The 27,569-nt window shown below is 40.9% G+C and overlaps 1 protein-coding gene across 2 annotated transcripts in view; it reads left to right on the top strand.

The window, feature by feature from the left end:
- The first annotated feature begins 19,474 nt into the window (after positions 1 to 19,474).
- CNOT12 (CCR4-NOT transcription complex subunit 12) overlaps positions 19,475 to 27,569 on the top strand; it is a 33,499-nt gene continuing 25,404 nt past the window's right edge. For both annotated transcript variants that reach the window (XM_026683749.2, XM_026683746.2), the window contains exons 1-2: positions 19,475 to 19,715; positions 27,203 to 27,341. In XM_026683749.2, the coding sequence (XP_026539534.2) occupies positions 19,653 to 19,715; positions 27,203 to 27,341 (202 nt within the window). In that variant the 5' untranslated portion in view covers positions 19,475 to 19,652. The remainder of the gene's footprint in view (positions 19,716 to 27,202; positions 27,342 to 27,569) is intronic.

Raw genomic sequence — 27,569 nt, 5'->3', positions numbered from 1 at the left:
TCTACAGGAAAGCTATGCCTGTATTTTAATTTTCTGGGAATTTATAAGTAGGTATAGAATTATTTATACCTATTTATTTATTTATCTATGTGGGAAGATAGTCTTGCAACGCTGCTTGTGTTATGTCTTCCCTCCCTCCTATACTCTCTTTGGTCACGGAGGACCCAACCTCAATCTCTTCCTAAAGCCATCTTCTCCCACAGAGCTCAAAGAATGCTTCTGCCCTTTTTCGTAATGCTTTCTGAATATACCCTTCAAGCCATCTTCATGGCTCTCTCAACTTATTTTCCGACAAGGCTGAAGTCATGCTACTACCAAATACTAAGCCTATATGTGTATAGACCACTGCCTGGGATCATATCTTCCACAGAAAAAAGCCCACTGGAGTTGAGCAGCCAATAAATTGAAATAAACATGAAGGTCTGCTTTATATCTATGGAGATTCTCCCTCATCCAGGTCATGGTTGTCCCAAAGGTACTTTTTTCAAAAGGCAACTGGACTTTCTTGTTTTTCTTTGAAGACGTTTCGCTTCTTATCCCAACCTTTTTCTTCAGTTCTGACTGGGTGGTGGGGAATGGAAGGATTTGACCAGCTGTCTTCAAGGAATATAAATCCTTCCATTCCCCACAATCCAGTCGAAGCTGAAGAAGCTTGGATGAGCAGCGAAACGTCTTCAAAGAAAAACAAAGAAGTCCAGTTGCCTCTTGAAAATAAGCACCTTTGGAAAGATCTGCTTTGTACCGTGGTGACTTGGCTTCCAATTTTTCGATGTGGCATTGTCACAGGAAGACCTTAAAAGAATAGGGAAATGGAATGCCACTGGTTTACTAGGTCTCTATCACAATTTCACAGCTCTGAGAATATTCTGTTGGTGTATCAACTGTCCAGTTGGCCGTCAGCTTTTCTGAGGTAGCCATGATTCTCTTGGAGGAAAACTTCAAATATTCTTGATTTCAACATACGTAAGGTTGCCTACCGTATTCCATCTTTTGCAGCATATGCACTATATGTGCCCTTCTCTCTTGGCATGGAGTGTTGGATGTGAAGTTTATGCTAAAGGAAGAGAGGGGAGGCAATCTCTTTCCTATTCCTCTTTCCTATTCAAGGCTTGAGTGCCTTGAAAACTCTACTTTGTAAAAAAAAAAAAAGAGAGAGAGAAACAGTCTACCCTCCACAATAGTTTTTTGAAATGGCACAGAGCACAGGCACACAGCAAATGGACACGATTTGTTTTGTATCTAGCAGGAGATTTTACTGCCTCTTGTTCTTTTCCACGAATTAAAGCAACTCTGGACTCATCTATCTTAAAACTCAGAAGATGGCTGCATAAGAAGAATATTGCCCTAATAAAAATATTTTAATTTTCCAAATTAAATTATCGTGTGAAGTTGCTTGGTCTTTTACTCAAATGTGATTATGGCAGTTTAATGCATTTAAGTTTGAAACTCCCTCAGTCACATATAAAGAAAGTAGGAATGTGCCTTTGTAAATGCAAGAGATTATTTTGAAAGTCTTGAACTTTTTCTGGGGCTTTTCTTTATGACCTCTTTTATCTTTGAATGATTTTCTCCATCTAGTTTTGATGTTGGGGGCGGGGGAATATATTTGGGGAAAAGGAAAGGAAAACATACCTAGAAAAATTATGGAGTGGATGCAGCATTTTAGTTATCTCCATGTGCATATTTCTTATAGTTATTAAATGTAAACTCCTGTCCACCCATGACAGCTAAACTACACACTTGCTATGGTCATGTCTAGTCCATATTCTCAGCAGTTTTCATCCATATTTGTAGAATATTATGCAACAAGCAATATACAATGTTTGATGGTCCTTAGGATCTGGTCAGTTCTTGCAAAAAAGCTTTTTTTTAATGCCTATTTTCTTCTCCTTTTCTCCTATCATTGCTTTCCATCTCTGTAGTAGTTTTTTTTTTTATCTCTTTGTAGAGATTCTCAATCCTCCAGGTCATGGTTGTCCCAAAGGTGATTTTTCAGGCGGCAACTGGACTTTTTTCTTTTGAAAACTTTCGCTTCTTATCCAAGAAGCTTCTTCAGCTCTGACAGGACAGTGGGGAATGGAAGGATTTATATTCCTTGGTGACAGCTAGACCTTTGCATCCTTTTAGAGGGTGGTTGAAGCAGTTGGAGGTTTATCTGTGTTCTCAGGGTCACCTGAGTAGTACTCCTGGTTTCTGTAGTCTGCAGTTTTTCCTCTGGAAATCCATTCCTACTCCCACACCATTCAAAGGGTGTTCATCCCAAATTGTATAGCTAAAAGTCTAGAGATTCTCAGTCATCCAGATCATGTTCCAAAGGTGCTTTTTCAGGAGGCAACTGGAATTTCTTGGTTTTTTTTTCTTTTGAACTCTCTCTTTTTAAATCTCTTGTAATTGCTTGGTGATCCTGGATATTCAACCTACTATATTATGGTTAGAACAGGGATCCCCAACCTTTCGGCCTTGTGGCCCGGTTCGGCGTCAGCTGAACGCCAGCAGCCCGGTTCCGGCGTCAGCTGGGCGCCGCCATCTTTTTGACGAAAAATCACTTCCGGTGGCGTCACGGAAGTGATTTTTCGTCAAAAATGGCGGCGCCAGCGCTTCAGTGAGCTTTTTGGGTAGAAATGGCTTTCTGCCGGAAAAGCTCACCCGCTGCGCCACCATCTTTTTTGCGAAAAATTGCTCTTTTTACCAAAAGATGGCGGCGCCAGCAACCAACGCGTAATTGCTTGGTGATCCTGGATATTCAACCTACTATATTATGGTTAGAACACCTGAAGTGGCTCTACTCCCCCCCCCCCTTCTGCTAGGACAATACATTTGGGGATGGGAAGGGGTGTGTTGTGTCGAGAGGCATGATCCAATTAGAGTGGATTACCTGATTTCAGCCATCCATTTAAAAGGATGTGGAAAACCTCTGAGACTCTCTTCCCATCACCTGCCTGTCAGATTACATTTTCTGCTATGGGATAATTTAATAAGTACTGAATTGTTTTGCTGGAAGCTGTCAGGGAAGAGTCTGTTCTTTCCTCTGCTACTTGGTGAGGGCAAGACTGAGGACTGAATGCTTCAGGGCTGCAAAAGCTGGCTTAAGAAAGGTACAATGGAAATCAGAGACAAATAATTTTTGGTCCAACTGGAAGCAAAGCAAATCTAGAATCCCTTCCCCTACTACCCCAAGTTTGGTGATTCTTGCATTCATTGGGGATGTACAGATCAGTAGCCAAAAATAATTTGGGATGTGCTTCATTCCCCTGCTTGGGTGCTCGATCTAAGTAACAAGGTTGGGCAAATGGGAGCTATTAACATCCTATTGCATGGCCTTAACAACACTTTTTTTCTGGACTGGCATCTTCATCTTTCTTGTTTTGATAGGCAACCATTTTTGTAAAAAGTGTTAGTTCAACTTGACAGTTTCAAGGCTAGCCTAATTTTGTTGATCTCCTGTGGATAGCCCATCCTCCTTTTGGCTAGGAGAGCAAGGCACCTGCCTTTTGAAACCATTTCCAGATAGGCAGTAACTAGTATTTAATGGAGAGGGGGGTTAATGGAAAGATGTAGACATACTAAGTGGCAAACTCTGCTTCACTTTGCATGCTCTTCTGCCCTCTATGACTTTGTTTTTAGCTATTTTTTTTTAACAAAAGAAATATTGGGTGTCGTGGTGACTTAAAGATAAACTGCATTATTATAGCATGGATTTTTGCAAGTTACTGGTTCATCAGCTACATATAAGGGGCTAAAAATGGTAGGGCACAGTTATCTGAATATTAAAAATGCTAGCTAGCAAAGCAACAGTTTGTTTTTACAGGTACAAAGTCAATTAGTGCTAAACTCATTCAGACTGTAAACTCTACAGTGTAGAGCATAAAAATGAGAAGTAAAGGTAGTCCTTGACTTATGATCACAATTGAGCCCAAAATATCTGCTGCTAAGTGAAACAGTTGTTAAGGGAGTTTCACCCCATTTTATGACCCTTCTTGCCACAATTGTTAAGTGAATCACTGCAGTTGATAAGTTAGTAACCCGGTTGTTAAGTGAATCTGGTTTCCCCATTGACTTTGCTTGTTAGAGGGTCACAGAAGCTGATCACATGACCCCAGGACACTGTAACCGTCATAAATATGGGACAGTTGCCAAGCGTCTGAATTTTGATCACATGACCATGGGGATGCTACAACAACCGTAAGTGGGAAAAATGGGCACTTTTTTTAGTGCCATTGTAACTTTGAATGGTCCCTAAATAAACTGTGGTAAGTTGAGAACTACCTGTATTGAGAAAGAAAAAAATAGATCCTAGAACCTAGTACTTGAATATATGGGTAGTCTTGTAAAATATAGATTACACATGAATTAGGCCACAAACCAACTCATGACCCCTTGGTGTTTTGCATGACATTCAATATTAATCAGGGGAACAACTTGCCTCCAGAAGTTTTAAATGCTCCAACACTTGAAGTTTTAAAGAAGAGATTAGATAACCATTTGTCTGAAATGCTATAGGGTTTCCTGTTTGAGCAGGGCGTTAGACTAGAAGACCTCCAAAGTCCCTTCCAAATATTCTAGTCTAGTCTAGTCTACTCTAGTCTAGTCTAGTCTCCAAAGATAACTGTTAACTATCACTTGAAAGTAGGAGCTCTGCATTCCACCCATTTACCCTTATCTTAGTTGTTGTCTTTGAAAACCTCATGTCTGAGTTTGGCTTTGTCCCATGATCTTTTTCAGTCCATTTGCCAGAACTGGATGCATCCTCTAATTTTCCCTCTAGTAACAAGCCTATGAATGTCTAGGGTTGAGGGGAAACATGAACCAGGATCTCCCAGATTCTAAGCAACACTTTTATAACTACACCACACCAGCCTTCTATTACACCATTCCTGCTTTTCCTGGCATTTACATTTTTTTGGGGGGGAGGTAGTTAATTTCAATTCTTATTCACAGACTCTTACAAGAACACTAAGTTCTACTCATAAGTGAAATACAAAGTCTGAAGAAAAAGCAGGAATTAGGTGACACCTTGCTATTTGTACTAAGCACCAAAATATGCATTTCACCTAGGTTTTTATAAAAAAATATGGGACTTCTAAAATAATCTTGTGGATTGATTAGAAAATTTTTGTTTGGAATCCAAGTGATATTGAAGACTTTGGTGGAAAGAGTTCAAGTATTTTCACAGACTTGCTCACTAACCAGGATGCAGTTGTATATATTCCCCACATAGTTAGATGTTGCAGAATTGGGTTTACTCCAGGGGTGGGATTCTACCAGTTCTCACCTATTCAGTAGAACCTGTTGTTAACATTCTAAGCAGTTCGGAGAACCGGTTGTTAGAAGAAATTACTGGCCTAATCCTGTAAGGAAGGCAGGAAGGAAACATTCTGGTGTTGCTTACAGAAACTGCCTCTCCGTTAACCCTTATTACATTCTTGGCAGGACTGTCTCAGGAACATCTCTGGAGTTTTTTTCTCTTCCTTTGCTGGTACTTTGCTTGTGTGGAGTGACCATTCAAAGTTACAATGGCACTGAAAAACGCGACTTATGACCATTTTTCACACTTACAACTGTTGCAGCATCCCCACAGTCATGAGAGGCCATGCGAGGAGATGCGTGCCTCAATGTAAGTGATGTTGAGTTGGCCACACCCAGCCAATAACATGACCACCAAGCCATGTCCACCCAGTCACATGACCACCAAGCCACGCCCACAGAACCGGTTGTTAAAAAATTTGAATCCCACCCCTGGTTTACTCCTGTTGATTATACAAAAAATGTCTTTAGTGATAATTTTTAGCTCTTACAAGAACAATTCTGTAATTCCTTTAATCCTGGCAATTCTTTCCAGTATACTCCTTTTCTGTTTCTTCATCCTGCCAAATATAACATTTTCCCTAGTTCATTATCTGCTCACATCCCATATCTAAAATACATAGTATGCCTATCTACTTGCTAATTCTTTCCTGAGGGGGAAGTCAACTATTACTTGGTCCAGAACTGATAAATTTTCCTTGCAGTCCATGGTACTCTTACAATAGCTATCTTCAAATTCATAATTCAAAGGCATTTAAAGTCTTTCTTCCTCATTCAGTGTTCAGGTTTCATAATTATGCATTGCTATTAAGCAGACCTTTGATTTAACTATTTTAATTGCTGTCAGTGTAAAGAATATCTTTGTCTGTGCTTGCCATTGCCTTCTCTCTAAAGTTAAACTCATTACTTTTCCAACTTCCTGGGTATCTTTATAGTCAAAGTTATCAAATAGCTTTTCCCCATTAAGTGTGAATTCACAAAGCATGCAGGTTGACATTAGTTGGTTCATATAATGTATAATATTAAAGCAGTTTCACAATAAATTTTGTAATACATCTGTATTTTCAACTAATAAAATGGCATCGTCTACATCTCTGGTATTGTTTCCACTTTCATTTTTTATTCCAGCTGTCAGGCATTGCAATCCTGCCATTTTTAATGCATCCCTTTCTCAGTTCTATATTTTCAAAACCTGTTTTTATGGTAGCATCTTGTTAATTGAAAAGATTCCTCAGGAGAATAATCAAGCGTTCCAGTACACTCATTAGTCTTAATAGGTTCCACATTCTGGCATGTTCCACATAGTCAAAGGCCCTAAAATTGCCAATGAAGTAAAGACAAACCCCCTTTGTGTCATCTCTTGTCCTTTCTAACTTCCATCATATTAGTTATTTGATTTGGGGTAGCTTAGTTGTTTATAAAACCTACCTGTTTGGCATTTTTTCATTTATTATGGTTGCATTTTTCTTTTAAGCAAAACTTTGTATGAGGAACTAATGATTTGATAATGTGAACATTTCTTGTTGTATCTTTCTGTTTCGGTGTCTGATATACACCATATTTCTTATCCCTAAACTATACTAATTTATTCCATATTTATTCATACCGAATTAACATTTTCCTCTGTGGTTTCAATAAAGGGTATCCATATTTCATTGAAATTCTTCATATATAATCCGTCTGTAAGCAACCCCTTCATAAATTACAGCTACTGTGAAGTCTTCAATTCATTCAGTAATTAGGACCATAAATACAATGCATCTTTCCAATGTAAAAAGACAAGCCTGTTAGCAGTAAGAACGACCTGGAGAATACATTTCCATATATGATGTTCCAAAAATATGGATGTCCCAAAATATGGTTGTCCCAAAATAAAATTGATATATATCATAAGTTTAGAACATTATAACAACATATGCTTTAATCAAGATATTCACTAAATCGCCAACCTGACGTTATTCATTTCATTTCAGTATAAATGCAATTGGATCCAATAAGCCCAAAGTATAACTTTTTTGCTAAAGAGAACTTGATTTAAGAATTTCTAAAATGTTTGATTCTACGGTAATGTTAAATCAGTTGTGATATCAAACTGATTTATCAATAATTCATTTATAGAAATAAATTGCAGGCTTTTTAGTTCATAAAGTTCAATGATCACTTCTAATAACTGAGGTCTCTCTTAAGCTGAAAATGATACCGATTCAAATTAAGATGTCAATATGAGGAATGACAACTACAGACAAATTGTATTTATCCTCTGACAAAGAAAATGATTTTTAAAGAATCTTTGTCCAATAATTGATCTAAAGTAAAAAAAAAAAAAAAAAAACCAAACACATATCCAAATCTATATAATGTACTTTTAAGCAACTTTAAAGTTTGGATTAGCTCGTAGTGTTAATTTAGCATGAGAAAAAGATTAAAATAGAATTTGCCAGATATAGTCCAGGATAAAAAGGGAAAGAGAAAGGTCTCCTCTGCCAGTTGTGTCTGATTCTAAGGGGCAGTACTCATCTCTGATTCACAGCCTAGTCCAGTATGCCGCAATTTTTTAATCTACACAATAGTGGCACAATTCATTATACCATATTCTATCATATCATATTTCAAATACAAAACACTCTAATTATCAAAAGATCCTTTTTGTGTCTCGGAAGGAGAACTGCCCTATGCAAAGTCTGCAGAACGTAATACTATTCAAAATAGATGCATATTTCAAAATTTGAGAAATTGAAACCTCCATTGACGATTACATATTTTTTCCAGAGTTGAAGATAGAAACCCATAGAAATTTAAAGAACAGTATACTGAGTTTTTGAAACTATATCACACCCCCGCTTCTCCACAAATGGCTTTTTTTTTTTTTAATGTGCAATAATTTCTTCCCAGAACATCACAAATTTAGGTCACTGTAAAACATCTGCTTTAATTCAGAATTTTTCTCAATGCATCTACAACAACATGATGTACTTATTACATTTCTTCACAGATATAATGAGGTCTTTGCAAAATGAGGAACTTCTTTTCATTATTGGTACCATCAGTAAACAGACTACTCTGTGTCTTTAGTTTGGATACATTAGCATCTCCAGATCTTCCCAAATATTTGAGGAGTGTCTTTCCAACTTGGATGGAGTAGTGGTGGGTGGCGTCTCAACATCTGGCATCCAAACGTATCTCAATGTTACAGCCATTGAGTAGTCAAAAATATACAATACAAAAAAGAAATGTAATAAATCACAGCATTAATCAAGCTTATGCCATGTATTTTCCTTGATGACAATATAAAAGTAGTTTGCCAATGCTGCCTTCTGGGCCAGATTTTAGAGTTACTTTTCCCAGATGTGTTGGCTTTTCTCACATCAATTGTGGAATGCTGGATAGACTACAAGGTTTGGAAGTCAGGGGTACTACAAATAGTCCTTGGCTTACAACAGTTCATTTAGTGAACATTCAAAGTTACAGCAGTACTGAAAAAAGTGACTTACAACCATTTTTTACACTTATGATACCTTTGTAGCGTCCCCATGGTCACATGATCAAAATTCAGATGCTTGGCAACTGGTTCATACTTATGACCGTTGCTGTATCTCAAGGTCATATGAGTTGTGGTTCGCCAGCACCGGTGCAGACGGCAGAGGTATCGGACAGTGAGGATGAAAGGGAACCAGTCAGGGAGTCTGGAGAGGACTCAGATGAGGGTCCTGCGTCCGATGCAGGAATGGGGCCAGGACCATCTGGGAGTGGGGTGCTGCCTTTGGAGCCTTTGGAGTCTGGCAGCAGCGAAGCAGAGGACCCAGGGGAGCCTGTTCCCAGCGTGCGTGCGCGCAGAGTTGCTAGAAGGGGAGAGCAACTGAAGCAGAAGGGGTGACTTGGGAGTAAGGCTGGGAGATGATTGCCCCTCCCATAAGGGATAAAAGTAAGACCTCAATGATGAACGCTTTGCAGGAAGCAAAGCAGTCCAATAGATTCTGAGTCCTTGAAGATCTGCGTATTCTGGTCGGTTTTTTTCTGGTACTGTTCAAATTTGGGATACTTTTGTTTTGGCATCATTCCACAGCACTGACAGGTGTGTGCTTATTTGTTTAAGTTAGTTTTGGCTGTGAATGAAAATAATTCCCAGTGTTGCATTAAAATAGGTTTTGCTTTTCAAACAAGTTTGTGTTTGACGAAGCCTGGGTCAGAACAATATGATCTCCTTTCTCAACCTTTTGACAAGCAAAATCAACGGGGAAACCAGATTCACTTAACAACCGTGCTGGTAATGTATCAACTGCAGTGATTCGCTTCACAACTGTGGCAAGAAAGGTTGTAACCTGGGGCAGAACTCACTTAACAAATGTCTCATTTAACTACTGAAATTTTGGGCTCAATTGTGGTCGTAAGACGAGGACTATCTGTATTTTATTACAGTTCTGCTCTTGCTAAGTAGTTAATTCCAGTCAATGGTCATGAAAGGAAAGAGCTTGACCCAATGGGTATGCTAATATAGAATCCCATAGGGTTCCATCCATGCTGCTCAATATCTATACAAACTCCTGGAGAAAGATCCATTATTTCATTACTATATACTTTGACACTGCAGGACGAACAGAAGATGCCATAAAAGTCCTGAACTTGTTTTGAAGGCTACAAGGATTGATTGGACTAAAACAAGTTTGAATAAAGAAAGTAATCAGTAAACGTATAGATCACCCCATAACACTAGTTCTAGCAGTTACTTTGGATGGAGAAACTCCTGAAAAATGTAGTTTGAAATTGGGGAGGGAAGTGCATCCTTTTGGACTGTTAATTGCTACTCAAACAGCAGATAGAAACATGGCCAGTGGGTCTTTTGTACAACTCTGGCTCATAGTACAACCCTATCCAAGGATGCCCTGACATTGATAAGATACACCTGGATCATCACCTGATTAGATTAATGTAATGCAATATAGCCATGATGGCAAACTTATGGCACATGTGCTGGAAGTGACACGCAGAGCCATTTCTGCCAGCCTGCGAGCTGTCACCTGGAACAGATCCACTGCGCAAGTGCACACGCCCCTCCGCCAGCCAGCTGATTGTTGGGTATGCCATGCATGCACAGGGGGAGACATGGGTGTGGGAGACGCACACGCATGCACAGGGAGGAAGGGACGCGCAGAAGGGACACACGTGCACGCGCAGAGGCATGGGGCATGGGGGGGTGTCGTGCATGCATGCGTAGGTGGCAGGGGGGTGGCACATGCATTGCATGATGGGCGCAGACACATACGCATGCGCAACCACACTTTTGGCACGTGACGACAAAAAGGTTAGCCATCACTGCACTATAGGAAACCCAAGGATGTCTCTGTAGAAGAGCTTTGGGCTGATACAAAATGCAGTAATCTGTGGGATAACTGGTGGAACAACTCTCCAGTGTAGAATAATATCAATTCTGAAGTCAGCACGTTGATTGCTAGTAGGTTTCCAGCAGGGGTGGGATTCAATTTTTTAAACAATCGGTTCTGCGGGTGTGGCTTAGTTGGTGGGCGTGGCTTGGTGGTCATGTGACTGCCTGGGCGTGGCCAACTCAATATCACTCACATTGAGGCATGCATCTCCTCGCCAGGCCTCTCATGACTGTGGAGATACTGCAACAGTCGTAAGTGTGAAAAATTGTCATAAGTCACTTTTTTCAGTGCCATTGTAACTTTGAATGGTCACTTCACACAAGCATTGTATCAGCAAAGGAAGGGGAAAAAAAACTCCAGAGACGTTCCTGAGACAGGAAGTCTAGTCCAGCCAAGAATGTAATAAGAGTTAACAGAGAGGCAGTTTCTGTAAGCAACACCAGAATGTTTCCTTCCTGCCTTCCTTACAGGATTAGGCCAGTAATTTCTTCTAACAACCAGTTCTCTGAAGTGCGTAGAATGTTAACAACTGGTTCTAGCGAATAGGTGCGAACTAGTAGAATCCCACCCTTGGTTTCCAGGCTCAGTGGAAAGTGCTGGTTAACACTTAGAAAGTCTCTTTTTGGTCCAGCACTAGATGCACAAGGCTATACCTTATCAGAACTAAATTTGCTGGTCTGATCTTTTAAAGAAGACCTGTTTAAAAAATCCCACTCCAGCAAAATATTGGAGTGGGGTGGGAGGAACCAGAAGACCGTCTTCTCCATGGCAGCTCCACTTCTGGAATACCCTGTTCCCAGAGAGGCATACTTCTTAGCTTCTACAAATAAGTAAAAGCAATGCTATTTCAATAAAGCTTTTGCCCCAGCTGATTTTATTGCGGGTGTAGGTGAAAACAGAAATGAAGTTGAAGTAGGCAAGAGCTCTTAGCTAATAAGAAACAGTAAATAACATTTCAGCTCCTGGGAAAGGAGGGAGCATGAGAAAGTGGCTCAAAATAACCCGACTTTGATTCTGTTGGGATAAGAAGGGGCAGAGGCAAACTCTGGCAGGATTTCAAGATATTGTTATTATACCCTGTAACAATAAGATGAATCCTAGTCGTGTCTGTTTCCTGACCTGGCTTATCTCAAAGGGCTGGCAGGAGGTAATTATATGTTTGTTGAGTAGAGGAATTTGCCGTCATTCTTCTCTCTCTTTGTGATGTATTCGCTATACGAGACCCGCAATCCTTTAGAATTAGGATAGGTTATAAATATTGCAAATAAATAAATCTCACCCCTCCTCCCTTTGTGAATTACTTTTAGGTTCCACCTGGGAGGCATTGTCAGGCATCAGAGAATTCACATTCAAAAGAATACAAAGATGCTGTTCTGCTTGACAGAATTGCTTACCCTGCCTTTTGCTGATAGTTTTCCCCCCCCCATCTTGTTAGCAGTGAAAGCATTTGTATTTATGGGCAAAAGAGAATGGAGCAGTGGTGGTTTTCTACCGGTTCGGACTGGTTGGGCCAAGCCGGTAGCAGCGATGAGCAGCAAAGACCTAACCGGTTCTTCTCCACGGTTCTGCTGTTGGGCCTACCTGCTCGGCCAGGCTCCCATACTCACCTTTATCCTCTGAATATGAAGTGCAGATGCTTTGCACGGCATAGGAGAGGGCTGCACGGCAGATGCTGAAGCAACCAGGATTGTGCAGGCTTGCAGGAGGTGAGTTAGAAAGCCTCTGCGCCTGCGCAAACGCTTCAGCGCCTGCACGAAGTGCACGTTTGGCACATGCTCACATGCAAAGTGTGTTTGGCGCAAAGCACGCCCACCAAGCCACGCCCACTGAACCGGTGGTAAAACTATTTGAATCCCACCACTGGAACGGAGGACAGTTGGCAGGTGTGAAGAAGAAAGTAAGACTAAACAAATGATTGTGTTGATGATAAGGAGTGTAATTACCAAAATCTTACAACAGAGGGATCAGTGTTAGATAGCTGTTTCCAGCTGACTTTAAAAAGGGAATCAAGGCCATGTTATCAAGAAAATGTCACAGACACATCTGCCCATGAAATCACCAAGAATATAGAGCCTGACTGAGGTACTCCTTTAAGGAAGGGCTGCTCAGAATGGGTTCTGTGAGAACTTAATGAGAGACTCAGAGAGAAAAAATAATAATTTACTCAGACCCAGCCAATTTTCCATCACTAGAACTTGGCTTCTTGACTAGGGTTTCCAGGAATTCCAACCTCCCCCCCAACTAATAGCATCTGTGGTCTGAAAAAAGTTTAAAAACCCATTTTAAGGTGCTAAGTCTCCACCTGGTGGCCACATTTATATAGTATTATGGTTTCTTAAATATACAATCTCTTCACGTTGCATATAAAAAGAAGACAATTAGCCATGTGTTTTCCCCTGCTATTTACAGCATATTTTAAAAATATGGCTGCCAGTTTCTGCCATATGTAATAACAGTTCACAACTGTAGTGCATGTCTAAAACCATATTTTTTTGCAAATATCTAATAGGTAAATTCTCCAGACATTTTATTATACTTGATTTAGTTTCCAAACCAGGTAGTTTCTTACATATAATCCTTCACAGTCTGGAGCAGAGGTCTTCAAACTTGGCAACTTTAAGACTTGTGGACTTCAACTTCCAGAATTCTCCAGCCAGCATTCATGCATTGTTGAGTTTATTTCTGAAATAATGTGGGTAACCCTAAATGTGCATTATAGTAACCTTAAGAAGAATACTGAAATATGGCCAAGAGATTTAGGGTCACATTTGAGGTATCGTGACGTCACAGATTCTGTGATACAGCAGAGTGCCACTTGTCAATAGCTCCTTAAAGAAGCGGTATCTTTTCCTGGTTTCAAAGACTGCTTTCTGCAGCTGCAATACAATGCCAGGGAAAATGTTCTTGGTTTAAACAGCTGCAGACAGATCACTATATGTGCACTTGTGGGAACTCCAATCTACCCCCCCACCCCCAGTTTGAAGTGTTGCTCAGTCCTAATCTTTTGTAGTCTTCCAGAGGGAACAATAGGCTGATGAGTATACATGACAAGGAAAAGAAAGGGGGGAAATTATTTTCAACAGGAACAGATAAACCGTATTTTACAGGCAGCTGGGATTGAAGGCCAAGCAATGATTGGTTTCAGAAACATGAATGAAAGAGCAGTAGATGTCTGCTTCTCAGATCTCTTTCAGTATCTTTTGTAACTAATTTACACAGTAACAAAACAGAAATACAAGAAAATAATGACATTTTAAAAAAAATTATATCAGGGAAGGTAATTTGGTCCAGCAGCTGTTGTACTACTACTGAAAGTAGCACCTGCCAGCATGTGCAGTGTGGGAGAATGATGGAATGTATTACTTTCCCAATACAACAATTAAGGCTGTGATTGTATACAAACATAGCTAGAAATAACATAGAACTGAACTAAATGAGACATTTCCCCACCTGTTTCTACAGCACTGTCCTGAAAATATGAATAATTAATGTTTTAACCCAGAAGAATGTAACACCTGGGAAGTGTTCCATCTTTTGCTTCTGGGGGTTGTTTTGTCAATTGAAGCAAACAGCAAGACATAGATAAGGGGAGAGAGCAACTGTGGCATAGTGATGAAAACGCCTTGAGTGAAGAAGGTTCCAGTCTTTCCTGAGGCACAGAAATTAACTGGGTGTGTTTGGGCCAGTCAGTGCCTGTTAGCCATAGACTGGAAAATTTAAAAAAGCATCTACCTACCAGCCTGCATTGAACTGGTGGGACATATTATAGTTCATAATCTCAGTGAAATAATCACTGTCTTTCATTAGATTGATATGGGCTGATAATAATAGATAAGGACGAGACTCTTATCTATTATTATCATTATTATAATAATAGAAAAGAGTCTCGTCCTTATCTATTATTATCAGCCCATGTCAACCCCTGCAATTGTTATTATTATTTTTGCCCCTGGGCTTCTTACTCACCTATTGTTAGTGGAATGAATCTCTTGGGTTTAAGAAACAAAAGATTCATGCTTCTTCCTCTTCAAAGTATAGCTGAGATAGAAGTAAAGCTTTTCTACCATTTTACCACAAAGACGATGAACATTTATTTGCATCCAATGATCGGATCAAATCCAAGCTAGCCATACTATGAACTTATTTTATTCTTTTTATGGAAGCTCTGCTGTTTAATTACTCTGTATTCTTTTAGTACTCTGCTTGGGTTCAGGTGCACTTCTCAATGGTTTCCAATGAATTCAAAATCTCTCACAATGTAACAGGCCCATATTGGCTTCCAAGCTGCAAGCTGCAAAATAATCCAGAGTAAAGAAGCACAGAAGAGAGTGTAAGTATCCCTGGATAGGCAGAGTAAGCGTAGAGTAGCAAGACAGGCAGCTAAGATGGTTTTGGTTTGATTGATTGCCCTGCTCTGCCCTGCCCTGCCCTATCCTATCCTGCAAGGGGCAAAGAAACAGGTTCAAATAGACAAAAACATCCCAGATCCTTTTTATCTTCATAGCTTAGATTTGGGCAGAGTAGGTTTATTATGTGATGCTTTTTGGAAATTCTTGGATTATGGCAAGTCCTGGAAATGCAAAGCATTTCTGCAGGGTGAGGAGCAACAAGCCTGGTAAGGCAAAAATGGGAAAACCCATCTGCATAGCAGTGTGTTTATATGAGAGAATGGAGAAATATGAGAGTGGTTTGGGTCAAATTGAAAGAAAGCTGACCATACAAAGACTATCGGCTCCACTGTATATCCGACTGAAAGAATGAGCTCTTTAAGAATGCAAGCATCAGGCCAAATCTCTGAACTGAGCAGGCTGAACACCGAGAGAATGATTTAGACAATGATTTTTCATTGGGTTTGCAAGAGATTTATTAAAGTCTCAAAGATGGAGAAAAAGAAAAAAAGAGAAACCAAATCCTATGACAATATCTGAATGAACTAAAGATTGCTAGATGTACAGGAAGAAGTATATACTTGGTTTGTTTGACCAGGGTTAATCTAAGACATATTTCTATGCTAATAAAACTTATGGACTTTTTGCTGACACCAGGACTGAAATATTGAGAATTTATGGATTTGCATATTGATAAGTGATGGATTATGAGAAGAAGAGATATTTGTTTGTAGCCTTATAGGTAGGGAAGAGGCATCAAATGTCAGTCCTCGTGAACCAAGAAAGATATGTATAATTACTTCTGAGCAACTCCCTTTATTATTCTTCATCTATACACAGACATCTTGCCAAGATAAAACAACTACTTGCATAATTAAAGATATACTTCGAGAATTGCTAAGGGGAAGCCTTTTAGCACTCACCCAAACTAAGCTTTACTGTCTTTTGGCCCTCTGGAGTGCAGTTCTTCCCTCCTGGGAATCCAGACTATATTCCACCACATCCAATTTGTTTATACTTCTTGTGCTGAGGATCGGAAGTCACGTCTTACTATATTTCTTTTCTTTCTTTTCTATCTTCTTTTCCTTTACTTTTCTTTGCACCTTTTATTCTCCTTCTCTCTGAGTTTTTGCAGTTGCTTTTACTGTTGTAATTAAAATCTGCAATAAACGTGATTTTGAAAATGGTGATGAAGTTCTAGGTACTTTTGTTCAGATGTCTCTGCCTCTGTGTTTTAAGGCACTGAAACAAGCAATAATCAAGATTATAATAGCCAAAATACATGAGCAGGAATAACTAGCAGAAACAGATACATTACCCAAAGCCTCTAATTTCTAGGCTAGAGAAAAATTCTACTTGGTCTGCAAACAGAGATCACATTTGAAGGCATTTTGAACCCAAGTAAGCAAAGCCCCTCCTCCCCCATCAGAGAGGCAAATGAGGGAGAATTAGCCAAAAGGAAGGCTTATACTCTCAAAGGAAGGCAAAATAGACAAGATGAAAAAGATAGGGCTAACGCCCTAAATGACAGGAAATGACGCCTGTTGGGATGAAGTAGGTGGTACCCTTCCTTAGATGCTAGAACTTCCAAAGAGGGTAGCCAATTGAATTCTATTCAGGTAAACACCCAGGATAGTGGAGCAACTGTTCCAATGTTTAAAAATAAAGATTTCTTTGTTGATCTTGATACAGGTTGCAAAGGGCAGACTATAGTGACAAATGGGAAGCAAATAAATTTGCAAAGGACTGCTGGGACATAATCCAGACTGACTGGTGAAGAGGCATGTGTGGTAGATGCACTGGACTCCCTAAATCTGGACTCCATTTTACTGAACATGAGTTATGTAGTCCAGAAGAAATTTAAGGTTGAATTTGCTGATAGAGGTTGCTCAAGAACAAGTAAGAACAGAGAGCCACTTTGAAAGAAACACTATTGGAATCTGGACTTTTCAGAGTGGATTCTCCAAAGGATTATAAATTCTCTGGTAGAAGAGAGTCAGTTGGACTTGGAAAGCTAGCAAAGCAAAGCAATGAAAAAGGAGGCATTGCCTTGAATTTTGATACAGAAAATTGGGACATTGGAATTTTGAGTAAATCAGGTAGATACAAAGGGAAGACTTGGCCATACATTGCAAAATCACAAACTGTAAATGTGTCCGTCAGGACATATACAGAAAGAAATTTTGAAAGAAATGTCTGAGAGAATCAAATATAAAAATTACTGAAAACATGCAAAATATAGAAAATAGCATTTAGTGGGTAGATTGACTTCAGTTGTCTGACATTGAAACAAATGAAGGAAACAGGTATTTTGTAACTTTCTTGGACTAACAACAGTAAAGGAACTAGCAGTCCAGGAATATGCCACAGACTAAGAGTAGCAATGAAGGCCTTGAGGAAGCTATTCAGATGTCTGAATGTATCTATATAAAGATCAGAATCTGGCTAGCATTTGTTTCCCATTGTTGGCTTTTGAACAAATAGGACAGAAAGAATATTAAATGTTTTTGAACTATGGTGTTGCAGAAAACTCACAGGAACACCATAGAAAGCTATGAAAATAAACAAATGGCTCATAGAACAAATCAATTCAAATCTTTCACTCATGGGATAAATGATCAGGCTCAAGTTATCACATTTTGGACACATTATGTGAAGATCTAACTATAAACCTAGGGCACCAAGGTGGTGCTACCACCAGCGGATGGATGCACTGTGTTACTGTACAAGGCTGATGGATCTACCATTGGTAAACCTGTAAGGCCAGGTTGGGGACAGATCATTCCAGAAATAATCTGGCTACAGGTAATTGAGTCTGCACCAACCTTATGGCACACAATCAACTGGCTATTGGGTTTATGCAACGCACAGTGCTAAAACACAATGGGCTTAAGTTCAGTGGTCCTTGCTAATAAGGGAGTAAGTTAATAGGTCACATATACTATTGTTACATACTAGGCTTTCCCAAAAGTAAGAGCAGTGATGTCGGCGGTTAGAATGCAGCATTGCAGGCTATTCTGATGTCTGCCGGCTGCCAGCAGTTCAAGTCCCACAGGCTCACGGTTGACTCATCCTTCCGAGGTCAGTAAACTGAGGACCCAGATTGTTTGGGGACAATATGCTGACTCTGTAAACTGCTTAGAGAGGGCTGGAAAGCACTGTGAAGCGGTATACAAGCGCCATTGCTACTGCTAACTCATTTTAGAGCAGGGGTCTCAAACTCAATTTACCTGGGGGCCGCTGGAGGCAGAGTCTGGGTGAGGCTGGGCCGCATAAGGGATTCCACAAAAAACGTTGTTAAAAATATATCCTCAAATGTCATCAACAGTTAATGATTTCTCCAATACATGAAACTGTCCTGAACACATGAATGGAACATTGAATGAAGATCATGAACAGTTCCTCAGAACATGGCTTCTCCAGCTTACTCCTTGCTGCCAGAGACTTGACAACGCTTCCTCTCACATATCTGAGCCACATTTGGCTTGAGAGAGGAGGCACTTGAGACCCTCAGTATGGCTTGAAGATGATCATCAGTAAGTCTGGACCTGTACTTGGACTTGTTAAAGTTCAGGGTGGAGAAGAAGCCACGACAAGGAACGGCAGGCAGGACTTCCTTCAGAGGTCCATTCCCCCTGCGGGCCGCACTAATATTATACTTTCATATCACGGTGGGGGCCACAGGATATCGTCCTGCGGGCTGCAATTGGCCCGCGGGCCACGAGTTTGAGACCCCTGTTTTAGAGACTATGATGTCTAGCCTAAAAGAGAAGAAATATGAGTGACCTCCCAGCCCCAAAATAGTTGCCCAGGCAGACTATTACTAAGTACATTTTTCAGTCTTTGGACGTCTGAGATCTCAGAAGAGAGCCTCACCCCATAGAGTTGCGATCATCGGTATCTGGGCGGAGCTTTAAGGATCAAGGGACTGCCTTCCTTTTGGGGTGGGTGTGGTGCCTGTTAGATGCTGCCTGCCCGTCTCCGTTGTAGCGGAGAGTCGAGATTAGTAACGCAGTTGATATATATGTGTGTCTAGCCTCCAACCCACGTAGCTTTTCTTTTTCGGCAAGTACCGGTATATATATATATATATCTGTGTATATCTATATATCTATATCTGTGTGTTATCGAAGAAGGAAAGCTGCGTGGGTTGGAGGCTTGCGCGGGCAGGGACTTGCTTTCAAAGTTTTGCTCATTAGTCATAACTACAGGGGAACGCAACCAGCCAGAAGGAGCACCGCGTATTTATTGCGCATACTTCAAATGCAAATCACAGGCTCGTTAGCATCCATGCTTTTAGCGGGCGGGGAAGCTGGCTGCAGAAATGCTTCAGGTTACAAAAGGGAGGCGCATCCGCACAGCTCCACCCTTCAGCCGTTCTCGGAGACCAGTTTTTTCCTTAATAAGGCGGCAGGCAACGGGTTCTCGTCCAACGTAAGCTGAGACTCCCTGCGCTAGCCCGGCCTTTTCCCTCATCACTCTGGCCTCCTCGCCGTGACACGTGGGGTTGGGTGTCTCCGAGGCCATGAATATGAAGTAGAGTGGGCGGGGCCAAGCCTGGGCCTTGAGAGGGAACGTCATGAATATGCAAACAGTGCGAGGATCGCCGGAGCCTCCGTCAGGCCTCGGACCACGCAGTTTGGTAAGAAGCTGTTCGCGGACACCCCCTCTTTCTGCCCCCCTCCCCGAGAAGGTGGGGAGCCGCGTGGTTCTTCTCGCATCTCGCGCGGGGAAATTTCGGCTTGCAGAAAGTGGCGGGGTGCCGGAGGCGCTCAGCGGGAGAGGTAGGGGGAAGGGGTGGAGGCCGAGGCGGCGGGGGGGGGAGGGATAAGGGGCGCAAGAAAGGGGGAAAGAGCCCGAAGGTACGCTGAGCGCATGTGGGGGAAAAGAAAAGGGGAGGGAGGCCGAGACTTCCATCCCAGATGTTAAAAGAGTTGGGATCTTGGAAACGGGACGGGAAGGTTACGACGAGGGAGGAGAGGCGAGCCACCGCGGCGGCGATCTGTTCTGGAAACCCGAGTTGTTGCTGCAAGGGTTTGTAAAAGGCCTGGTCTGAAGACCTGACCGGCTCGTAGCAGTGACGCAAGGATGGCGGACTGGCTGCAGCGGGAAGGCCAGAGGTTGGTGCCATATGGTATGGGGCTGCGCTACTTTGTGTGTCGCCTGGACTCCCGGAGGCTGTTCCTTGCCTTGATTTTTCGCCGAAATTTGGAACCTTGTGGTGCCTCGTTTTCCTGTAGCTGGGGTCAATCTTATTTTTAAATTCCTCCTCCTCGTACTTTGCAACGCTACCTCTCTCCAACCGCACCCTCTCTTGGCTGAGGTTCCAGGTAGACACACACCTCCTTTTAAAACTTACCGAATAGCAATTAATGCAGGCAAGCTGTGTGACCCTAAAATACACCCTCTGACCTGTTCTTGAAACACCTTCTTTCCCAGTCCCTGCCTTTCTTGGGAGAAGAGCTGTTTGAGTCAGTCAAGGATAATTCTTCAAATGGCATTTTGGCATCATGATTTCTGCCTTTGGTGGGGGACCAGTTGTTTACAATGCAGCTCCTTCTCTGATAGGAACTCTTTGTCTTCTTGAGCAAATTCCTTGTGAGAAATCCCTCCACACCTTCCAGTTTTTAAAACCATCTCCTTAACTGCTTAACGGAATTGCTTGCATCCTTTGATCTTTAGGCAGCTTTTTGGCTTGGCTTTCAAAATCTTAAGATAACCTCCTCAGTCTGCCCTGTTTTTATTTGGATCTGTTATTCAGAAATCAGTTTGAACTAAAAGAGCCACCAACTATTCTTTCCCAGGAGGAGGAAAAAGAAAACCACAACAAGGGGGGAGTGGCTCAAGAGGCTGGTTTCTCCACCAACCAGAAGGAACATCAGAAACTAAGGACAGTTATCTGGAGACTGGAAGGGTAACACTTTGGTGTTCCTTTCAGCAGAAGGAACAAGAGGCACATGTTGCTTTGCAAAGGAGCTGGAAGCAGCCAAGATCAGCCCAGTTTAAATTACATATAAATGCCAGCATATTGCTCTTCCTTTCTACTCCCTGTCTCTTGTGTGTGTCTTTTTGGGTTATGAACTAGTGGGCAGGGCCTTTCTCTTTTGGCGAATGTAAACTGCTTTGGAAGAGAGTTATATGAAAAGTGGTGTTAAAATAAGCCTTTAGCGTAAAATTTATGCTTGGGTTTTTATTAAGCCAGCCTGGTTTCATCTAAAACCCCTATTCTTGCAGTTTTTAAAAAGTTCATCTGCACCTACTTATTTTTCCTCTACGTCTCTACAGCTGTCCTTTCCCCAAGGAGGCCCCTCTTGGTTAACCATCCCATGAGAGCTTTTAATCCTTGTTCTTATAACAATTGCGTGTGTGCTGTGATCATGCTGGGATTCTTTTTGTAGTCTTCTCTAACTATGGACATCAGGTGTATGGGCTCCAATTTCCCCTAGATTTCTTATCAGTGGTCATTCTGAGTGGAAAAGTCTGAGAGTTGATGCACACACATCTGGAAATTCCCCCAATTCGGGAAAGCTGCTTTTTACATGTAAACTTTTCACACATATAATAGAGATCAATGCCCTATCTGCCAACATTTTATAGACAGGTTAGTATGTAAAACAAGAATCCACAAATGGCAAGGGATTTCCTTGAATGTATATTATAGTTCAGACTGTATTACATGTTGGGGGAGGGGGCTCTTGAAAGACATGGTGATAACTTTTCTTTCTCTACTTATTCTTTTTATTAATGAATTTGCTTAGAGAATTTATATAGCTACTCACTCTCAGTGTCTCTGGGCGGCTTATAAAAAGTAAAAGCCCAATTTACAAACAGTAAAAATATTACACCCCACCTCCCTGTGACAGCAATTAATCAAACTACTTGGTAGACTCCCATCTCACTCTAGGTTCCTCATTGGCAAAACCAGATCTTAGGGGCCTTGAGAAAGAGTGTCAAAATGGAAGGCAGTCTAATTTCTGTGGAGGTGATATTCCAAAGGGAGGGAGCCACCACAGAGAAGGCCTTTCTTCTGGGTCCTGCCAGGTGTACCTCCTTGGAAGAGAGGACCATTGTCATTACTTTCTTTCAATGAAGAAGTAACCTCATTGCCTCGTTCCTTTATGAGAAATGTGACCAAAGCAGGAATACTTTTAGATGATGAGGTATACAGCTGGGAACTTGATTGAGTACTAATTGCATGAGTTCCCACATAATAAAGCACTTTCAGAAGAGATAGTAGTGCTAAGAAAACATTACTTATTATTCACATCTGGAGTAGCTATCACTACTATGGAGGGAACACAAATTCACTCAGCCCTTTCCCTATGTGGCTTCCTATGTGGCTGTTAACATTCTGTGGAACGAGAATTCAATTTTATCTGTTTGGCAAGAGTTTCTACTTTTATCTATTTCTTCCTTTTAGCATAGAATTGCTGAAGGTGGAGGAAATGTTTAGTAAATTTACCTTTCTCTGTCCATCCACTTCTGAAGAATGCTTATGTAAATAAATGATAAGAGTTCTAATTTTTTTTATAGTAGAGTGGAAAAATCAGTCTCAGGTGTAATTTTGGAGGTAAATGTATCTGAAATGAATAGGGCTTTGTTAATTTCACCCATTTTTGTGTCTTCCTTAGAGCTTCAAATTCTGGCTAGATTGAGTTTAGAACAGAGTGCAGGGACACTCCTTAGGGTGGTAAGAGGCAGAGTTTACATATTGTGAGTCACATTTTCAACCAAATGGAACAACTACTGGTAGGCTAGTTCAGAACAAGCGTATAAGAAATGTATATTGCAATAGAATGTTTATTCCTATATTATAATAGAGATATCAATTACTGTTGATCGGCATTTTTAAATAGTTAGAAAAAAAATTAGAACACAATAATTCAGGGAAACTTGTTTAAATTTCTGGAAGCAAGTAAGGAACAAGACTTGATGTTGGAAAAGGCAACTAGAAGCATTGTATAGAACTGTATGTGTGAATGGCCCTCTTAGTTAAGAAGAAAGCCTTGTAGATATTATTGGATTATTATACTTTATAATGCTCATTGGCTGTGTCGATATGAGAGTTGACATCTAAACTACTGTACCTGCAAGCCAAATGTCCCCATCTCTGCTCAAGAGAAATTGGTTTTGAACTAGCTGATTACAGGTTATACGGCGATAATCATGATGGTGGTCATAGATGCTTAATCCACCAGTAGTGTAGAGAAGCCTACAAAATACGTCTTCTTTCGATTTTTCTGTAGGAGATGTTTTATTTAATATCTTGGATGTATGAATATTTTACAACAGTTTATGTAGATATTTAACAGTGCCCTTTGGGCACTCTTGTCATTTCTATTTCTTGGTTCAGTTTTGGCACTTCTGCCTTCTTACATATACCTTTTGGCGTCTCTGTGTCTCAAGTTTCTTTATTCCATATTTTCTCTGCTCTTTGCTTGTTCCCCAGGATTTCCTCAACCAGATCCTTCTTATAATCCCAAAGGGAGCGGGTGGGGTTCTTGTGCAATTTAAAGTTGCAACGTCTCAAGTTGCAGTAGGTTTTGATTCTGATTCAAGTTCTAGGAAACTCTTCTTTCTCATATTGCTTGTCATGTAATCGCTATATGGATTTAGATCCTTCAGTTGAACTTTGCACTTCGCTATTACTTAATTTATCTGCCTTGGCAAAATCACTGTCTCTCTGTTTCGGTTCCCTAAACAGAGGGAACTCATTTTGTCTTACATCACCAAATTCTAAGGAAGAGTAATGAACATTTCTATATAGAAGGCAATAATTACTCTGATTTATAAACAACTTTTTTCTTTGCACACTGAATCTTCCTATTTTTCTTAGGTCCTTGTAGCTTACTACAGTTCTGCAAATTTATTTTCTGCATATCTACTTTTCATCACTGTAGCCCAAGTCTCATTTGAATAATACGATGTATTTCCTTGGCCAAAAACTTTATTTGAAGATGCATTACAAATAATTTTAACTCCCTCCCAACATTTTTTTCTATGAGAAAGTACTTACAGATGGTCCTCAATTTAAGACCACAGTTGAGCCCAAAATTTCCGTTGCTAAGCAATATATTTGCTAAGTGAGTCGTGTCTCATTTTACAATCTTTTTTTTTTTTGTTATGATTGTTAAGCAAATCACTAAAGTTATTGAGTGAATCAAGGGGTCATTAAATAAATCTGGCTTCCCCCATTGATTTTGCTTGTCAGATATTCCTAAGAAGGTTGCAGTTGACAATTCCAGGACTCCAGGATGCTGCAACCATTGGAAATACATGCTGGTTGCCCAGCACCTAAAGTTTGATCATGTGACTGTAGAGATGCTGCAATCGTCATGGCTGTGAAAACTGGTCCTAAGTCACTTTTTACGGTGCCATTGTAATTTTGAATGGTCATTAAGCAAATGGTTGTACATTGAGGACTACCTGCCTAGAAAAATTGGGGTTAATTGTGGTTAGATTTTGCATCTACCTGAGAGATTGTAATAGAAAAATCGATTTGTTTTAAAGGCTTTCAAACCAAAATGTAGAAGACCTATGAAAGGAAGCCTCCTGTCATCCCTTCCCCCAGGGTTCTTGCAACATGAAAAATGCTTCAAGAAAAGAATTTTGCTGTGATAATTTCTACCTATTCAAAAACACAATAATTTTTTTTCATCATGTGATATTCTCAGCCAAACAGAGCTTTTCTTTTTTTTCCTGGTTCTTTGTTTACTCATTGTGCATATTTTCCCAAAGTATGTACTTCCTCTTTGAAGGTTACTTCATACTTATTTTATATGGATAACATTATTTTTGGTGCAGGGACAAAAGTTAAGTCATCTAATAACATGAATGCATTCTCTCTCTCTCCAAATACATTACTTTTCAGAGACAGGTAACATGTAGGTTAACCTTATGTGTGCACTGGCTGGATTGCTTGATAAAATGCTGCTACATTACCTTACTTTTTGCACACTGAAATGTTTGTCAGTTTTACCCTGGTTGACGAACGTTTTCTGCAACCTGATTCTGTAGATACAATAGGACTACAACCCAGAAATTCCAACCCTCGTAACTACTGTGTGTCTTTATAGATCAAAACAGATTGAATAGCATGTATTGGATGGTACTTCAAGAGCTGTCTTTGCATAATTGGAATTAATATTAAGAAGAGAGAAAAGGCTACAAAGCAGCAGTAAGGTTCTGGTCTAGCTACTGCCTTTTTAAATGACTGTTCATAGATACAGTAGTGATAAAAGTAACTTTATAACCAGTCCTCGCATACACAATCTTTGCATGTCTTGTAAGGCCTGGAGACTAAAACATATGAAGAACAGCTACAGGAACTGGGCTTGGCTAGTCTAGTAAAGAGAAGGACCAGGGGAGACATGATAATGGTAGTCCAATATTTGAGGGGCTGCCACAGGGAGGAAAGGGGTCAAGCTATTTTCTAAAGCGCCTGTAGGCCAGACAAGGAATAATGGATGGAGACTGAACAAGGAGAGATTTAACCTGGAAATAAGGAGAAACTTTCTGACAATGAGAACAATCAACCAATGGAACAGCTTGCCCTCGGAAGTTGTGAGAGCGTCATCACTTGAGACTTTCAAGAAGAGATTGGACTGCCATCTGTCAGAAATGGTGTAGGGTCTCCCGCTTGGGCGGGGGGTTGGACTAGATGACCTACAAGGTCCCTTCCAACTCTGATTATCTGTTATCTGAAAGCTGAAGTAAGAACATAAGTACTGTGAGATTTCACTTAGCAACCGCTTCGTTTAATGATTGAGTTTTTGGTACCAATTCTGGTTGCTAAACAAGGACTACTTGTATGTGGGTGGTACAAAGATTCAACCTGAGTCCGTGTTATCCGCAGAAGAGGTTTGCTTGTAGATAGTAAGGGATGAGGCGAAGGACTAAGCAATAAGCAGTCAGTCTGTTCTTCAGTCTCCTTCATTCAGGCATGGAAGAAGTTGCTTGCTGGTCCCCAAGAGGCCGTCTGAGAATGGGGGTGTCTTTATGGTCTTTCAGGGATACCTTCTCTTTGTCCACTGTGACAGTCCCCCCCCCCCCATCTGACTGAAGGGGAGCTCTTCATGAGCCCTTCTGTGGCCTCATTCTGGGTCCAGTTCTGTTTTGAATACAGTCAATTGGAACAGTTTCTGCTACACACACTCTTCGTAATGCTGTTTTCCCTTCTTAGAGAGAGTTTGGCCCATTGTTGAAATCTAGTGGGAGGTCGTTGCTGTGGTGATGGGAGCAGGCCCCAGCTTTACCTCATTGAATTCCAGTGGCTTTGCCAAGTGATTGAGAAATCAGGAGAGGGGAAGCACTCCAGATGTTTACTCCTTGCCCTGCACAGTCTGGTTGGGAACATGTACAGCTGGGATGGCGCTGAGCTGAATTTCTCCCATTACTGGGGGTGGTGGTGGTGGTGAAGAGAGGGAGGTAGCTGAAAGGAACTTGGAAGGAGGAGAATGGCTCCATTAGAAAAGCAACCAAATGGGAGTGCTGTGGCAAAATGACAAGAGCTGACAGCAGAAAGAAAGAAAGAAAGAAAGAAAGAAAGAAAGAAAGAAAGAAAGAAAGAAAGAAAGAAAGAAAGAAAGAAAGAAAGAAAGAAAGAAAGAAAGAAAGAAAGCAGCAGAGGAGTGGAAGAGACAAATTCGGATTAAATGGAGAGAATAGCAAGTTGGCAGAGGAGGAGAGGGTGCGACGAAGGTGGTGCAAGTACTATGTTGAACAGGGCAGCATAGGTTAGGAAACCTAAAACCTGATGCATTTGAGGTTTTCTACTTTCAGTGTGAGTCATGGGCTGGTTGCTTGTGAAAGTTGTGCTCCCTTCATCCTTGTTCCAGCCTGCCCTGGGAGTGGCCTAAAATGATATTCATTCTCATTCCCTCTCCCCTCTCTCTCTCTCTCCCTCCCTCCCTCCCTCCCTCCTCTTTCTCTCTCAGAGACAGAAAGACAAGGAATATTACCTCGTATTAAAGCTACAACCAAGCTAAAAATAGTACACAAAAGTACTGGGGAAATTTCATTTTGATGGTTTAATATCAGTGCTGTGCCACCTGATAAGAAGCCTTGGTTATCTCTCAAGAGGATTTTGCAAATTGCCTAACCTCCTTTTTGTGTCTGTGTCTGTCTTAGGGGCTGGCCTTTATGCTGACTTCTGAGTCGTCACCTGATGTGATGGATTCTAAGCCTCAATCGCTGTGTTCTTCCTTTTCCATTACCGCTGCCAATGGCCGTAAAGACTCTAAACTACCATCAAGCAGCTCTGAGATAGGTATATTCCAAAGGACAGCAGAACTGGGTTCCTTACCACATGACAACCGGCCAGGTTTTCTATTGATAATAAGGGAGTGGTTCTCCTAAGAATTAAGTGCTGAATGTTATATGAAATGACTCTGTGGTATTGCAAATTATGCATAATTCTCCTTCCCACTTCTGAAATATTAAACACTAAATTAAAGGACACTTTAATTCCACGTTGTAGGTTCAGGGAGATTTTGTT

Source organism: Notechis scutatus, chromosome 1 (genome assembly GCF_049901735.1).
Source record: "Notechis scutatus isolate UNSWTSFEM ecotype Mainland chromosome 1, rNotScu1.2, whole genome shotgun sequence".
NCBI classification, from domain to species: domain Eukaryota; kingdom Metazoa; phylum Chordata; class Lepidosauria; order Squamata; family Elapidae; genus Notechis; species Notechis scutatus.
Note: the sequence above shows the minus strand (reverse complement) of the source record. Positions and strands in the feature narration are given on the sequence as shown.